The sequence below is a fragment of the Amaranthus tricolor genome, chromosome 8 (assembly GCF_026212465.1).
Source record: "Amaranthus tricolor cultivar Red isolate AtriRed21 chromosome 8, ASM2621246v1, whole genome shotgun sequence".
NCBI lineage: Eukaryota > Viridiplantae > Streptophyta > Magnoliopsida > Caryophyllales > Amaranthaceae > Amaranthus > Amaranthus tricolor.
In genome coordinates this window covers 26,973,879-26,991,432 of record NC_080054.1, presented here as the reverse complement: position 1 = coordinate 26,991,432, position 17,554 = coordinate 26,973,879, and the positions used below count along the sequence as shown (strand labels likewise).

General features: G+C 33.4%; 2 protein-coding genes across 2 annotated transcripts; one reads left to right on the top strand and one right to left on the bottom strand.

Moving 5' to 3' along the window:
• Window positions 1-759: 759 nt before the first annotated feature.
• On the bottom strand, window positions 760-4,042 carry LOC130821329 (uncharacterized). Its single transcript, XM_057687032.1, has 4 exons — window positions 3,477-4,042; window positions 1,634-2,339; window positions 1,467-1,558; window positions 760-1,300 (listed from the first exon to the last, which is right to left on the bottom strand). Exons 1-4 carry the CDS (start codon window positions 3,977-3,979, stop codon window positions 1,171-1,173), a joined length of 1,431 nt encoding a protein of 476 aa, XP_057543015.1. The 5' UTR covers window positions 3,980-4,042; the 3' UTR covers window positions 760-1,170.
• Window positions 4,043-7,908: 3,866 nt separating this feature from the next.
• Window positions 7,909-17,231, top strand: LOC130820984 (leucine-rich repeat receptor protein kinase HPCA1-like). The gene is made up of 19 exons (XM_057686571.1): window positions 7,909-8,221; window positions 8,965-9,085; window positions 9,168-9,239; window positions 9,333-9,407; window positions 9,567-9,638; window positions 10,104-10,265; window positions 10,370-10,444; window positions 11,340-11,411; window positions 11,485-11,556; window positions 11,672-11,740; window positions 12,527-12,601; window positions 12,941-13,012; window positions 13,097-13,231; window positions 13,657-14,129; window positions 14,503-14,658; window positions 14,736-14,872; window positions 15,583-15,802; window positions 16,132-16,370; window positions 16,461-17,231. Exons 1-19 carry the CDS (start codon window positions 8,122-8,124, stop codon window positions 16,929-16,931), a joined length of 2,868 nt encoding a protein of 955 aa, XP_057542554.1. The 5' UTR covers window positions 7,909-8,121; the 3' UTR covers window positions 16,932-17,231.
• The last annotated feature ends 323 nt before the right edge of the window (window positions 17,232-17,554 follow it).

Sequence of the window (17,554 nt, the reverse complement as noted above, 5' to 3'; positions counted from 1 at the left end):
TTTGATGCCACATATTCATTTATATCCCTGTAAATTCTTGTATGAGACGGTCTCACTATGAGACGTGTCTCATATTTGAGAGTTGGATTAAATAGCCTAATAATAAAAACTTTTAGTATTATAGACCTTTTGTATAAACTCGTCTCATGATGAGACGATCTCATACAAAAGGGTTGTTTTATCTCTTGTAATAGTCATCATTAGTTCATCTTTATTAAAATAATATGCCTAAAAGTTAGAAATTTTAAAATAAAAATTTAAATTTGAAACTTTTTAGATTTGAAAAACTCAAAGTTGTTATATTTAATTTTAACTTTTTTATATTAAAAATTAAAATATTATATATAATAGCGTAAAAATAAGTGTTGTGACCACGAAGGAGAATAGTCGGAAAAATAAGGTCGAGTTTTTATGTTATTGATTAAATGAGTGATTTTTTTTTTGGGAATTTTCCAATAATTTTGCATCAATTTCAAAGCTTACAAATGAAAAGATTTGGAAAATATTAATTTTTTGTGTCTGTGCTTTAAAAATTGTCCAATAATAAGTCTCAATGAAGATAAAATTATTTTGCTACTAATCATTGAAAGTAAAAAAGATTTTTTTTATTGTCTTTATTACACTCGTATATATCATTATACTCCTTTGTCTCTTTGAATTAGCTATACAATGCAGGAATGAAAAGCTTTTTAGATTTATTGCAGTAAATTAGTTCTCTTTAAAATTTCAAAAAACGATAATGAGTTTGCCCAGCTTCAATAGCTCAAGATTAGTTGCCCAATATATTGCTATGAAATTAGCAATGTTCAAGTGCTAATCATATGCACAAACCAAGTATAATATAAGGATCAAATAAGTTTCTACTTCACTTCCGGACCACAAACCATGTCGAATTTGAATCGCCACCAACAGACTCATCCAACTAGCTTCCCTAATCGGATGGACCAACTCAAAGTACACCTCAATCACGTTGAGCATAAACCCTCAAAGGTAACATTCAAGTACCGGTTTGTCCTGAAGGCTGAACGTAAAGTACTCAACATGGGAGCTTCGACTAAATAACAAATCCGTGGTTTCAACTTTCAAGTTACAACATTTCAACATCTACATCTACACAACCTATCGAAAACATTTACAAAATATGATAACGGATCATGTAGTATTCTTATTTTAGGAAGATCCGGGACTCTTGATCTTCTTCCTAGGTCTCATATTACTTGCAGTTATAAGTTTGTAGTCCGAAGACGCCATTTCACTGAATTTACCAAAATGTTCCTCATAGAATTTCCATATTTCCCACCTAAAGACACACCATGGAAATATTTTAGAATGAATGTATACAAACAAAATTAAACCCCTTCACTTATAAGAAGAAACAACTCGTCTTGTATGAGACGGACTAATATAATTAGCTCATTTCTCTAATTGATCACTTTAACAGACTAAATAAGAATTTGTGTAAATACCAGTATGCCAAGAATTGATACGGTTCATATCTTCTATACATCGCTTCTACAACTTCTTGAACTTTCTGAATAGTTGTCGTTCTCCCATGAACCTGCATCGACAAAATGGTCAAGATAAGCTAATTTCTCCGATAGGGGTAATGTAGTATAAAAGAAAGAAGTCCGACCTGTTTCAAATGCCTAATAGTTTCTGAATCCGTAGGGACAACATTATAAAACCCTAAGCACATCAGTACATTTCCGCGTGTGAAAGGACCGTATCCCTCGATTTGTTTGAGCTTGTCATCCACAGTTTTGTAGTTCGATAAGCTAGTTTCCATGCAGAACGCTTCAAGTTGGTCGAGTTGGATTGTCCCTTGAATAACACCCTGTGCAAGTTTCAGTATTCGACCAGCTCTATACCCAAGACCACACCGCTTAGCCAGAAATTTCTCATCTAAGCTCGATAATTCTGTTGGGTTTGGAAAGTTTCCTGTGTTTAGGGTAGTGTACACCAAACCTCCTAAAACAACGGAATTTTCATTAACTTTAAGATCGGGGGTGCTAGCCTCGTCTACATTTTCATCTTTTGCCGATGAGACAGAAGTTGTGACTGATATCTCCTCGTGTTGAAAGCCATTAACCGTTTCAGCAGATTTCATAATTGCATAATCAGTTATAGATTCATTTACCGCATCTGCATTTTCTCTGCTTACAATCTTTTGTCGTTTTTGCTTTCTCAGCGATTCTTTAACTGCTGGTGTTGTTGGGATGAACATTTCACGCCCATTAGCAAATTCTGATTTCGCATGATCATTCGAACTTTCAGATTGACACCGTAATTCCAGCTGAAGATCACAAAGGGATTTTGACATGCTCAGAGTCCTAGGCCATCTACAAGGTGTAAACAAGTAACAATATATCACTGGCACGCGGGTAAAATTATATGGGTTTCGCACCGCATCCGTCCCAGTTGGAGCAGGTATGGGTATGATTTTGGTGGGTAGTGGGTGGGTATGGCCGTATGGGTATGAAAAGTCCTACTCGCCATGAATAGTGTGTAGGTGGTGTGCATGAAAAGTCCTATTCATGATCACAAATAAAAGTCTTCCATACTGATTTACACAGGAACGGAAATGCAGATACTCCCATCTCATTCGACATTCCTATAGTCTGACAATGCAGACACTGAAAAACCAAGCCCTAAAATGAGCACTTAGCATGATAATTGATATCTGAAGACAATGTGGCCAAGAAAATTGTAGCACTGGGCAGTTCTTGTACATGGCAATAAAACTTCTTCAAATACATCTTGGGAGAGCCTTAGTAACTAGTAAGAATGATTACAAAGCACATTGCATACTGTATGATTGCTTAAACCCTTACAACCCGTTTGGTAATCGGTACTAAATAGTGGGAATGATAATGAAAAATTAGTGTAATTTTGATAGGAATGGCCATGTACTAATGTTTATTCTCCTCTAACAATTGCATTACCATGTGACATTAGGTGGCAATGGAAAATTGTGAACAAAAAATTTTTTTATGATCAAACTTTCATGAAATGACATGATACATATTACGAAAAATTTACACTAGAAATCATTCTCATTAACCACCAATTAGTATGATAACCAAACGAGCTGTTCGACCTAGCTGAAAGCCTTAGACTATTAAAAACAACATATCTATTCCTATCAAATTCATTAATGGATCCACAAACCATTTAATTTTACAATATGAAAACCAAATAATACATTAACATTTTATTACCAGAATGTCAATAAGTGACTCCACTTATACTGAAAATTGACGGTCACACACGAGTACATAACCTTATCATTGTTAGTGTACGGTTGTTTCCTATTGACCCGTGTAGAAAAATGCACATCATCAGATAAGTGATTGGAATATAGTTCATTATAATCTAAAACAGGAGTGCAACATACCAACATAGAACATAAAACTTCACAAACCCAAATCAATTCATATCTAAAAAGCTCAGGAAAATAGAGAAAGAATAATACATACTGGCAATTGCAGAAGAGAATAGCTTTAACCATATCCTCAAACAAAGTAGGAGATCTAAAAACCCTACCAAAACCCATTTTCTTAGCTTGAGTATGCAATTCTTGAAACTCCCTAACTTTGATCTCTTCTCTCTCCGATAATCTCAGCATCCTTTTTACTTGCTCCACCACCGCTTCCTTCTCCTCCGCCGAGAGCCACTGTTTTCCATAAACACGAATAAATACTTCGTCCGAAGACTGCCCAGATGATATGCGGACGAGTGCGGAATCGCTGCAGGCATTACCATTGATAGAGAGAGAAAGACGGAGGGGTCGGATGAGGGATTTGGTTTGTGGGTCCCATTGGTTGGGCGCCATGAGAAAGAGCCCATGGCTGCAAACTGCGTTTTCAAGGTTGAAGGTTGAATTGGATTCTTCCAATGGCAATTTAATATCAACGAATGAAATTGAAGGATTATTGTTGATTTTATGGTGATTGGATTGTTTTTCTGGAGTGTCCTCCATTTTTTGATACGCATTCAAATTAATCAACCAAAGTTCATCGGTTCATGTCCTCATAGTTGCACTCTTATGTCGCATTGAATTTGTAGTATAAAATAAAAAATTTTAAAAAATTTTAAGTATAAATTGAAGGAAAATTATTTTTAATAATTTCATATATTGTCCATTTGTTGTAAATAATTTCTACTATTAATTATTTTTAAATAACTAATCTTTGTGTAATTTTTGTTGACATCACTCATTTCCACAATTTAACGGCCAATATAAGTACCTATTAGTTGTTACACTAACTTATTTCATTGGTAGCTCCTCTTGATAAGTAAGTAGCTAAATAGCCGATTAAATGTGTCAAGAGGTGCTACTAGCAAAAAATATATAAAGGTTGAATTATTTAGAAATAATCAATAATATAAATTATTCACAGCAAATGGACAATAGATAAAATCATACACATAAAGTACCAAAAATAAATAAAGGAAAAAATAACAATAAATTCGAATAATTTAAGCGAAATATTTATTTTACTTTTCAACTCAATCTATAAAGACAAATAAGTTAAACAAGCAGTCATATTAAAAAGTTAATATCAAGGTTTTTCTCACTATTCTTAGTATAAAATTTAACCTAGCCTAATCCAAAAAAAAAATTGCATTTATGAAATGCATTGTCATTTGAGGGCAACAAATAATTAAGTGATTCAAAAACAATAAGGAAAGAAAAAGTTTGACGAATAATTAAAAAGTATTATAAGGGAAATCAACTACTCCTATTATCTTAGTTCGAGCTGCCTAAAAATAATAAGGAAACAAATTATTGCTTTTACAATTGTCTTAAATAATTGGCTTATTAGCCATTATTTTCAACTGGTCAAATCAGTCATAATTTTATCCAACAGTTTTAACTAACAATCATTTGTTAAACGAGTCCATATGTATCATTTTGCTCCATTATTCATTCATTTTTTTTCTCTATTACTCAAATTACATGAAACTTGGCAAAACAACAAATTATCAAATAATATTTTTTAAAAATTCTGTTTTATTCTTCTCAATGCATCTTTCGTATTACTATAACGTTATATATAAGTTTAAGTTATGAATGACTAAAAGTTAAAATTATAATTAAACATTGAATAACACGAAAACAAGAAGAGTAGCAAATACTAAAATCGCATGTACTATAACAATAACATAAAAAAATAACAATGATATTTTATTCATTTACTATGATAAATGAAACTAATTATTGGTATGAATATATGATTACTCGAGTGTACTCTCTCCGTTACAATTATTTAGCATTATTTGTTATTTTGGATGGTCTCACTCATTTTGCATTATTTTTTTATTTTTGAATAATGATCACTTTTAATTTTCTTTATACATTTCAACATCCTTTAAATATATGTGCACAATTTATTTTTTATCTTCATTTATTATCAAATATCTGTTTTTTTTTTTTCTATCTTTAAAGTTAATTCAATCGGACGAACTAATATACAATTACAAAAGTAATTATTAATTTATTAAAGTTGATGTGTCTAAATTCTTAGCACATGCGGTCAACTTCTATCATTCAATCATCCTCTTTCATATTCACGTTTCCATGTTATGGGTTGCTTTCTCTTTCTTGAAATAATTAACGAATTAAGCAATGGGAAATTAAAATATTTTGGTGTTTGTTTTCCTCTAATAATAACAAAATGTCCAAAACAATTTTGACTTTTTAAAAATAGATGTACTTCGTCCGTGGTTATAAATTTGCCTTATTTTTATTTTTTTTATTCTATTTAATTTATATTATTTTTTTATTTAAAAATAAATTTATATATTTTTAATCTCATTTATATATATTTAACTATATAAAATAAAATGATTAATAAAAAGATAGTTGAGTGTTAAAATATATTACATATTCTCGAACCTCAACCATCAGCTCTAAGACATATTATATATCTAATAATCTCAAAAATTTGCCAAAAAACTCTTATTTTTTAAAGTTCCCACTTCCCACTTGGCTGGAAGGGGCCGGGGAATATGTCAACATAAAACTTAGCAAATCGATTACAAAGAATAATTTGTAAATTATAATTTTAAATTTTATAATTTTTATGAATTACATTCTTACTGGTTTTTAAGTAAATTATTATAGTCATTTAATGTCTATAACGTTCAGGCCAAATCATAAAATTTCAATTATGTGATTAGACTTGTTTCGGTGATGAAACGAGGAAGTGGGATACACTTGAAATACCTGGAGATAAGTAGAAGTGTGATCAAGAGAAGCGACTTATGAGAGGAAGCGACCTGAATTCCTGCAACACAACACGTTAGCCTTGTCCGGGGGGTGATCTCCCGGAAAACCCCTCCGACGCTCAAGTTAGAACGTGGATATGAGAATATGGAGTAAGTGATTACAGAATGAATACAAAAAGGTGCAGTGGGTGATATTATTGGAGTGTTGGTATGCTAATGAAGTGGAGTATGAGCAAGGATGCTTAAGAGGGTTATTTTTTCAGATCCCTTCTCCTCTCTGATGGTTGTCCCTATTTATAATGTTGAAGGAGGAAGTTACTTCAGAGAGGAAAGGTGGAAGATCATGGGAGTAGTGGGAGTAATGGGAGGTGGACTGGTCATGGGAAGAATGGACAGTTATTCACCTTGAAACAAGGAGAGCCAAGCATGATTGAAGAGTGGAAGGTGGTGGGCAGTTATTCTCCTTAAAAGGAGGATGGCCAAAGAAGATAGATGACAGGGAAGTCAAGTATTCTGAAGGTAAAAAAGCCCATGGGCCCTCCATGGAAGACAGGAAGTCCAGCAGAAAACCCATTGACCAAAAGTCAAAGTCAATCCGGAAAAGTCAAAAGGTATCTTAGTAACATGATGCTAATTAATTAATAAATAAAATAATTGAGTAAACAATACCATGACAAGACTGTAATTCGAAAAAAAACAAAAAAAAATCTCATTTTAACCACTTACAAATTCGCAACATAATTCACTTACAAATTTGCATAACTTTTAATTTTAAAAGGAGGTGGTTAACCACTTAATCTTGCACTACTCATCATTTAGTTTGTCCAGTTGATTTTGTATTTTTTTTGACAATGATCTCACTTTTCTTCTTAAAATCTCATGTTTAGATATATTCTCTCCATCTTAACACTCATCTTTATCATCGACTTATTTTTTTCTTATTTTCCAACATGTTTTCTGTTCCACTAATTTTTAACCAAAAAACAGCAGGGTTAAATAAAAAAGAAACATAAAATAACACTTGCCTCTCTTTTTGGTGGTAAATGCCTAATTAATTAGTGTAATTTGTAATCACCACAAAAAGATAAAGCAAATACTAATATAATAAATAAATAAAGATAAATTAAAATTTTAAAAGTGCCCTACTCTATTAAATTCTTCCATATAAGAAAAATTCGCCAATATTACAAATCACTGTTGTTTACTTAGACTATCTCTTTTCGTGGTTGTCAAGGATGCAATTCAACTAAAAACTTAAGCTGATGGTAGAGGCCCAAAACATATTATATACTCTAACACGTCCCTCACAAAAGAGCCAATTGGGCTAGAAGTGTGGATGCGCATAAACGCTGAATATACCACTTTAAATAAAGGGTGGTTGAGATTTGAACTCGTGACCTCTTATCACTTTGGCTTCTAATTTCATGTCAAGAAACCAATTTAACCAAAAGCTTAAGTTAATGGTTGAGATCCAAGAGTATATTTTATACACTAACCAGTGGTGTGCAGTCAAACATAATGGGTGTGCCAACAACCTTTTATGAAATTTAATACTAATTTATAAGTAGAAGTATTCATTATTTAAAAAAGGAAAGTCAATATATGAATTTGGGTGCAATGCATTATTTGAGGGAAGGCAGTTCTTCATTCTTGTAATCTAGAAAGGATTCCTGCCTTCTGTTTGTAAAGAATGCTGAACAAATGTTCCTACAAATTTCTTAGAGAAACAAATTTTCTCATTTTGGAGCTCTCATATTGTTATTACATATATATTTTTGGTAATTTTTAGAGATAAATATTTTTTTATTACAAAATAGACCAAGGAAGAAAGATTATTTTCTATATAAAGTGGTATCTTTTTCCGACTGAGAAGATACTCGATTTTCAGAGATGAGAGTTTTGGGTTGCGGAATAATGGGTATTAGGAATGTGTTGTTTCTTGTATTCATTTGCTTTAGAATCAATGGTTCAGCATCACAAAGTGAAGATGGTAAGTTTTTTGTTCTTGTGTTACATTTTTTATATTGTTGTTTCAATCATAGTTTCTATGGGCGGAATATACTTTGTACAATGATGAAGAATGATTTTAGTTCTGCATTTAGTGAAAATCTCATTAAATCATGTATGTAAACTTACCGATGATGCTTATAACACGGGTCAATTGAAAACAATGACCTTTTGATACCACTAACAAAGACAAGGTTGTATACACTATTGGCATTGGGTAATGGGAAATTCTTTTTAGGTCCAAATATTACCTTCTTTGAAGATGTTCAGATGGTCTCTTATTAGATTAGATATAATCTATGGGCAGTAACTTGAATGCACAAAAACATTACCTTCTTATTAGATTAGATTAAATATAATTTAGTATTCTGAGTTTCTAAATCCAGCCTAGGTTGACCTTCCATTTATAGTAAGGGTACTCAAAATTTGAATGCACAAACTAAATTTTCATTTTATATTTTTTTCAAAAATCGAAATGAAAGGTGAAAAAGATTTCACATGAACGACCTTAAAACTTGTTTATTAGTTTATATAGTCGATCCTAATCTTTTTTGGAATTAAGGCTTTTACATTATGGCTTTTACATTATTATTTTTGTACATTTCAGTATGATATATGATCATGTGTCAAATGTTTATATAACATATGTGAGCATAACTAAACTTGTAATTTTGTGCATATTATATGATGGTCACCATCATCTGAAACTTTTGTGTATGGTTTTAGTTGGGGCGTTGCAAGCTCTAACATTAGACTGGGAGAATTTACCACCAAGTTGGAATAGTGGAGATCCTTGCGACAGTGGATGGGAAGGAATTACATGTACTAATTCACGTATTACTGGCATGTAAGTTATGGTCTATAATCACTAGACTGAGGTTCCGAAATAGTTTTCAAGTTTGAATAACCCGACTATTATTATGTTTCAGAACATTAGCAAATATGGGTTTAAAGGGTCAGCTAACTACAGATCTTTCGATTTTATCAGAATTGCAAATTTTGTATGTTTTTATGTTCTCCATAACTCGTGTTACTTGATAATAAGAATATGAATTTTTAGTTGATTATTCATCTAACTTGTCTGATTTTTGTAGGGATCTTTCATATAATAAAGCGCTAAAGGGCTCTCTTCCTCAGAGTATTGGACGCTTATCAAAGCTAAGAAGATTGTGAGAAACTTTGATGATTCTCCCAAATGTTGCGTTTTATTTGAGTTGAGGGTCTTATTGGCCGCAATCTCCTTATCTCTTTTGATAAAAGTATAGTTTGCTGTCATGATTTTGCCTTTTCATTAACTAACAACTTTTCGCCTTTCTTTTATGTGCAAGAATCCTTCTTGGATGTGGGTTTTCTGGCAAAATTCCCGACTCAATAGGATCACTAGAGCAGCTTGTAGACCTGTAAGAATACGTATTGCATAATTATGTCTTCTTATATTTTGAAAGAAAAATTTACCTAGAATAATCCAACATTTTATTGATTTTCTTACAATAATCTCAACTTTTAATTAACTATAAACAATCTTAATTTTAGGATCACTTACCTAAAAATGACCGGTTTTTGCAGGTTAATTGCCACACAAAATAAAAGAAAAATAAAAACAAAAATCAAAAATATTAAAATATACTTACTCGATTCTATTTTTTAATTTAAAATTTTTTTTCGATATTTTTATAATTAATCTTGTATTTATATTGTTATTTTGTTATGCAAAATAACTTGTTGTATAGGTTACTCGGTGTATATTTAGCAAATATCCCTTCTAATTAAAATTATTCATTATTAATAAAATGTTGAATTATTTTAAATAATTTTTCGTTTTGAATATTAATGATCAATGAATATTGGATGTTTCCGCATTACAGATCTTTGAACGATAACAAGTTTTCTGGAGAAATCCCGAGTTCGATTGGTAAGTTGAGAAAACTTTATTGGTTAGATATCGCTAATAATCAGCTTAGCGGCGACCTTCCTGTTTCAAGTGGAGACACACCTGGACTCGATTTGCTGGTTAACACGAAGCACTTGTATGTATACCTAGCTCTTCTATACGAAGACGGTGATTATTGTGTTCATTTTGGTTTCCGTTAGGTTGAATCGTAAATCTGACTATTCGTTTTACTGATTTCAGTCACTTTGGAATGAATCAATTATCTGGTACAATACCACCTCGTCTTTTTAACTCCAACATGACTCTAATACATGTGTAAGTGCGGTTTTGAATTACATTTGTCTGCATTCTTTTTCTTGGATTTGACTACTTCTGGTTCGCTTACTATCAAATGTATTAGAATTTAGATTATTGCTATGTGAACTGTGAAGGGATTTAATCATCCGGGAAAAGGGGGATTGACTGTGGAGGATGTTTTACCAAGTTGACTCCATTATTCCCCCGCAGTAATTCTAAAACTTTGTGGACATAAGCACCGTTTCATGTCCTTGGCTCTTCCAAACATTATACTCTATTGAACTAGCAGTAATTCTAGCACTGTTAAAGATCAAATTGCTCCATTAAGTATAAAGAACTTTGATGTTCTAAAACCCTCAACTAAGTTTTAAGCCACTTTGAGTTGTAATCAAGGTAGTGTGTTAGCTCTCCAACGGGGTGTTCAATGGGCCAGGCAAGACTTCCGTTTTATTACTTAAAATTATTATAATGCCCACTAATTAATTTTTAATAATTAAATAAATTATCGTTTATAATAAATAAATTATAGAGACCTATTGTATTGTCATTTATAATAATTTAATTATTCACTAATTATGCTATTTAAAATGGCTGTTTTCGAACCTTATTAAGTCTTTTTATAGCCCGCTTCATTTTAAGTATAGTAGAACTCATTTTTCACTCGACCCACTTTCAATTTTACAAAACCTTCTAAAAACAGGTCGGATAAGATTTCAAAAACGGGTCGATCCGTTGAACACTCCTAGTTGCAAGTCAAAGTAAAATATGAATGTAACACATGTTCTCTTCATAAAGGGCGTATGAGATTGAAACCAAGATTTATATATTATTGACTCTATCAGATAGTACGTTTCATGATTTTTGTACGTTAAAGCCCACCTTCCCTCTTACGTTTGATATATAATTATGTCAGGCTATTTGACAACAATCGCTTCACGGGAGGCATTCCTTCCACGTTAGGCCTTGTTAGAACACTGGAGGCAGTGTAAGTATCACACAAAGCATGTAACGTTTTATACGTTGATGTTTCATTTGTTTATACTATTTCTTCGATCCAGTCGTTTAGATAGAAATTCGCTGAGCGGGGATCTTCCAGATAATCTCAACAGCCTAACTCATGTCAATGAACTGTAAGCAAATTATGAGAATATGCTTGATCTATAGTAACTTCATTTTAATCCCTTCATCTTCTTAAAGCACCTTCCTCCTAACATTCTTTTGATTTTTTTTTTTTTTAAATTTCAGGTTTTTGTCCAACAATGAACTAAGTGGTCTATTGCCTGATCTAACCGGAATGGACAGCCTCACTAATTTGTGAGTGCAAATTAAATTACATATTTATCAGTCTTATGGATTGAGAACAAGAATTGAGGGTTATACATGGTTATGCTTGAATATATTTACATATTGTGTCATTATTTGGGTCATTTATGATTAACAATTTGTTTTGTTCTTGGTACTAAATAATGGTAATGAAAATAATTCGTAATGTAACTTTTCACGAAATTGGGGGTAATTGGATAATTAGGTTAGATTAATGAATTTAATTGAAAGTCAAAGGTGATTTACCTTGGTCAATGATAATTTAACAGGCCATCCGGTAAAGTGGCTGTATCGATGTTGTGTTTGATAATTTGAAGGTAGTTGTTTGTAAAACAAAATTTTTAATGCTGTTTATTCTAAAATGACTAAAAGGTTGTAGTTGATAATTGATCCTTCTCATAGGAATGAAACTCTGGTCATATAAATTTTTTTTAATCACAATATTTCATTACCACCTAATACCATCTCTCCAAATAGTAATGCATCAGAATGAATTTTGTGAAGATAATGAGATGATTAAAGTACAACAAGCATGACTACTAAACTTATCAAGAGATTTTCCTACCAGAATTACACTAACTTTCCATTACCATTTCCACTACTTATTACCAATAATCAAATAGGAAAGATGAGCTCTTCTTAACTCTTTAGCTATGATTAGTGGTTTTCGTGGGATTTGGCAATGGTTGTCTTTGGATTCCCATCAAGATGATATCTTGTTACTGCTATATTACCTAACAAATCGTAATTAATAAGCACCGATGTTGTTATTTGCAGGGACTTGAGTAATAACAGTTTTGATGCTACAGAAGTTCCACAATGGCTTCCTTCCTTACAGTCATTGACTACACTGTAAGCCCCTTGCATCCATCTCTACTTCTCAGCGCGACACGTTAGCCTTAACTCTAGGAACATAGGGTTAATAATCCATGTAGTTGTTACTAGTATAGACTACAGGGTGGACCGAACAATTATCTCTACTTGTCTGTAGAACCAACATGACTGTCATTTTTCTGCGAAATATGTTACAGAATTCAATATTAATATGATTTTTAATCAAAGGACTCGAGTTTCCCAATGTTAGAATGTTATACTAGATGGCGGATCGTGTAGGCAATGTAAATTCTCCCTTTTGCCCACATTGTTTTCACACTTCCATTAATCGATGTTCTCATATGTTTTTCCTTACAGAATGATGGAAGCTGCCGGACTTGAAGGACAACTTCCTCTCGAATTATTCGACATCCCTCAATTACAGAATGTGTGAGTCGTTTAAATCGGCTTTTTTCTATTAAAGGATAATGCTGATTTGTGTCCAATTGTAACATATTTTTGATCACTTTATAGGAGATTGAAAAATAACAGGATTAATGGCACTTTTGAACTTAGCAGTAGCTACAGCAGAAAATTGCAAAGCATTGATCTGCAAAATAATTCCATCACTGCAGTCACAGTGGGACCTGGATACAATTTCACTTTGATGTAAGTATTTTATTTCCATCCGCCCTAATGATATGTTCCTCGTTTTATTCACATAAGTATTATTTTAATCAAACTAGAACATAATATATCATGAGGTCTTAACCATCAGCTTAAGTTTTTGGTTGAGTTGGTTCCTTGACGTGGTATTAGAGTTAGCGTGACAAAAGGTCACGGATTTGAATCTTAACCACCCCTCATTTAAAGTGGAATATTCAACGCATGTGCGTATCCACACTTCTAGCCCAATGGGCTCTTGTGTGAGGGGGCGTGTTAAACTGTCAGAGTATATAGCATATCATGAGGCCTTAACCATCAGTTTAAGCTTTTAGTTGAGTTGGTCCTTGACAATACATCATTTCTATTATGTGCTCTGCAAGTAGTCCCTGGTTCGTTCTGTTCTTAGAGAACGCATTACCTTTTCGCAGATTAGAAGATAATCCGTACTGTCAAAACGCTGATGCATCGTCATCTTTCTGCAAAAGTCGGGGGGATCTTGGTTCCTCGTATACTAATCCGATATCTTGTATTCTTCCACGCTGTTCTTCGGAGCAAATTCCTAGCCCCACTTGCAGATGTGCATATCCATTTACCGGAACTTTGGTATTCCGAGCTCCACCAGCATTTGGGAACACACATTTTTTCACAAATCTGCAGCAGGATCTTTTGCAAAAACTTGGAAAATTCGGACTGCCTGTTGAATCTATTTCTTTGAGTGATGTTTCCGTGGATCAATTTGGTTACCTTAATATGCGCCTTGCAGTATTTCCGGCTGTGCAAGATCATTTCAATAGAACGGGAGTTTTCTCGCTAGCTTTTGTGTTCAGCAACCAGACTTACAAGCCACCAAAAGAGTATGGTCCATACGTTTTTTATGCTAGTACCTACACACAATTTGGAGGTTTGAGTCATTTTTGTCGCATCATAAATATTTCGAAAAAATTACTAGGAATAATACAATATTTTGTTTACTTCCCTACAACATCAACTTTTAATTAACCATGAATAATAATAACTTAACAACGTGTTTCCCTAGAATATTCATAACATGTTAATCAAACTATAGCAGATTGTATGAAAAAAATTTGGTAAAATTAGTTAATAAACTAAAGTTGGTATTATTCTAGAAAAAACACCACTAAGTTGGTGTTATTCATGGTTAATCAAAAGTAGGTATTATTATAGAGAAATTAACGAAAAATTGTATTATGCACGGTAATTTTGCCTAAATGTTGTTTTATTGTTAATCAACACTTATTTGTCTATACCCGCAGGAGCATCACGAAGTAATAATCAATCGCGTACAGGTATTATTGTTGGTGCTGTTATTGGAGGTTCTGTTCTTTTGTTGCTCTTACTATGCGCGGGAGGCTATGCATATCATCAAAGGAAGAGAGCCGAAAAGGCGAAGCAGCAAGCCAATCCATTTGGTATTTAGTAGCTTTATATAAGTATGTGAATGAGATATCAAAAATATGTAGTTTCTAATTTATGTTCCTTATTGTAGTATCATGGGAATCACATGGAACTGGAGGTGATGTTCCTCAATTAAAAGGAGCAAGGTTTTTTACATTGGAAGAGTTGCATAAAAGTACAAACAATTTCTCTAAAGCCAACAACATTGGTTCTGGGGGTTATGGGAAGGTTGACTTCATTGACTAATCCAATCCTATTCGTTGTAGAAACTTCTTTTGATTTTTCTCGAGATGAGGGACTCTTTGGCCGCGCTCTTCTTTTATGGGTATGAGTTGCCACCTTCCTTCCCTCCCCAAACCCTGCTCGTAGTTTCTCTATGGGCGGAATACAGTGGGTATAATGATAATGATGATAACAACAAATATTCTGTTACCCCAATGCTTTTAAGTGGCTCCCACCAGGCGGGGTTTGGGAAAGGTCGGATGTACGCAGCCATACCCTTGTTAGTGATACCTAGAGATGTTTATTCGTGTCATTAAGTCGATTTCGGATCAGGTATTTCGGGTCGATTTAAAACCGGTTCTTATGTCTACATTGATTTTTATAAAATTATAAATTCATTCTAAAGTTGGGTCAAGTCGGGTTTGGTTATAAGGTCGGGTAAATATCAGGTCATTGGGTCTGTTTTTAACACCTCGATACCCTTGGTAGCATACATCAACTGTAACTTCACATTAATGTCATTACATAATTTCACCCTTCTAGATCTGGAGCTCGTTGTTATTATACAGGTAGGATCGCGTACATCCAAGGTGATAGTCTAGGTGTGAGTCACTTAATGACATTGGGGTAAATATGTAACCATATAGTTTTAATAAAAATGGGAAATTCTTAACTTGTGCTGTATCTCTAGTTGAATACTTCATTTTGTTTTGCAGGTTTATAGAGGAATTCTTGCTGATGGGCAGATTGTTGCCATTAAAAGATCTCAGCAAGGATCTATGCAAGGTAGCCAAGAGTTTAAAAATGAGGTCGAGCTCTTGTCAAGGGTTCACCATAAGAATCTTGTAAAACTCGTGGGATTCTGCTTCGACAAAGGAGAACACACTCTGATCTATGAATTCATACCAAATGGTACACTAATGGACAGTCTTTCAGGTACCTTTCTTAAGGTTTTCAGCTTTAGATATTAGCTTGGTTTACTCTAGCTAGCCAAGTCTTTTTGGCATTTTGCCCATCTACATTTGATCGTAGAGTGCGATTATAAACCTCATTAATGTTTTCAAATCGGTATTTAGCTAATTTTAATCATCTAGTGTTGTAAGGTTGTGTATATCTGACCCCTCAGACAGTCAGACCCCACCTTAGGCTGGAGCCACTTAATGCCATTGGGGTACTGAAATGTTTTTGCAATGTTGTAGAGATTTATAATTTGATGCTCTTTCTAATTTATATCGTTTCATATAAAATATAATTTGTATACGCAGGGAAGTCGGGGATTCAGTTGGACTGGCTAAGAAGACTAATGGTAACCCTTGGTTCAGCTCGGGGGTTGCAGTATCTGCACGAGCTTGCTGATCCACCAATCATACACCGAGATATCAAATCAAACAACATCCTTCTCGATGAACGATTAAATGCAAAAGTTGCCGACTTTGGCCTCTCCAAGCTATTTGGTGACGATGATCAAAAGGGTTACGTTACCACCCAAGTTAAAGGAACAATGGTCAGATTCAACCATCTTAGTATGTGTTAGCCTTAAGATCACATCTAAATTTGTTCATTTATCTAGACATCGGTTTTATTTGTGTTGCAGGGCTATCTAGATCCCGAATACTTTATGTCCAACCAATTAACCGAGAAAAGTGATATATATAGCTTCGGGGTAGTTATGTTAGAAATGGTAACCGGAAGAAGACCAATACAAGACGGAAAATACATAGTAAAGGAGATCAGAGATGCAAAAGACGGAGGAACTGATTTATATAGCCTTCAAAGTGTAATGGATCCATTTCTCCTTACAAACACGACTTTACTCGCTGGTTTCGAGAAATTTGTTGATTTGGCACTCCAGTGTGTACATGACGAGGGAGCTATGCGACCCACTATGGGCGAGGTGGTGAAAGAAATTGAGCACATCGTGCAGCTAGCGGGAATGAACCCGAATGCTGATACTTCCTTGAGTTATGAGTCGACCAGTGGAGGAAACTCGATTCATCCTTACTCTGATAATTCACTTTTCAACTATAGTGGAAGTATTTCACTTACAAGGCATGATTTACCTTAAATCACATGTTTATATTACTGTTTGAGTGAACTTTAAATGAAAGTTGTATACAATATACATGATCAATACCAATTTTTGCTACAATTTTTTTCCTATTCTTTAATCTCCTTCTTTTGAGAATTAGTTTTTGTGGGCTAAATGGGTTGTATTTGTATTGGATTTTGGATTGATTGAATATATTTGGATGTTAAGAGTTGAATGAAATCTTGTCCAACTTGAAAATATTTGGTAATTATAAGTCTGCCCATTTTATTTGAATGGATTTCACTGCAAAAAGACATGGTGCTATGCTGATTAGACAAATGATCGCAGAGTGATTGTTAATTTTTAAATAACGACCAAATTTCAACCAAATCATGTAGTTAGTATATGTGTGGTCTCTAAATGATTTGGGTCGGAAATTGGTTAGAAATATCAAAAGACAAATTTTGGTTGGTATTATTGACCACCTATCGGGACAATAATTAGTCGACAATCAAGATCAACGAGAGGGTACTATGCCTTTGGTTGGTTATTACGAGTCTGTAATTTGATCTAAGATAAAAAGTGGGTGGTTAATGTTTTTTGGTGGGTATAGCACATATATATAGTGTTTGCTATATTTCTGTTTTTCAAACGAAATT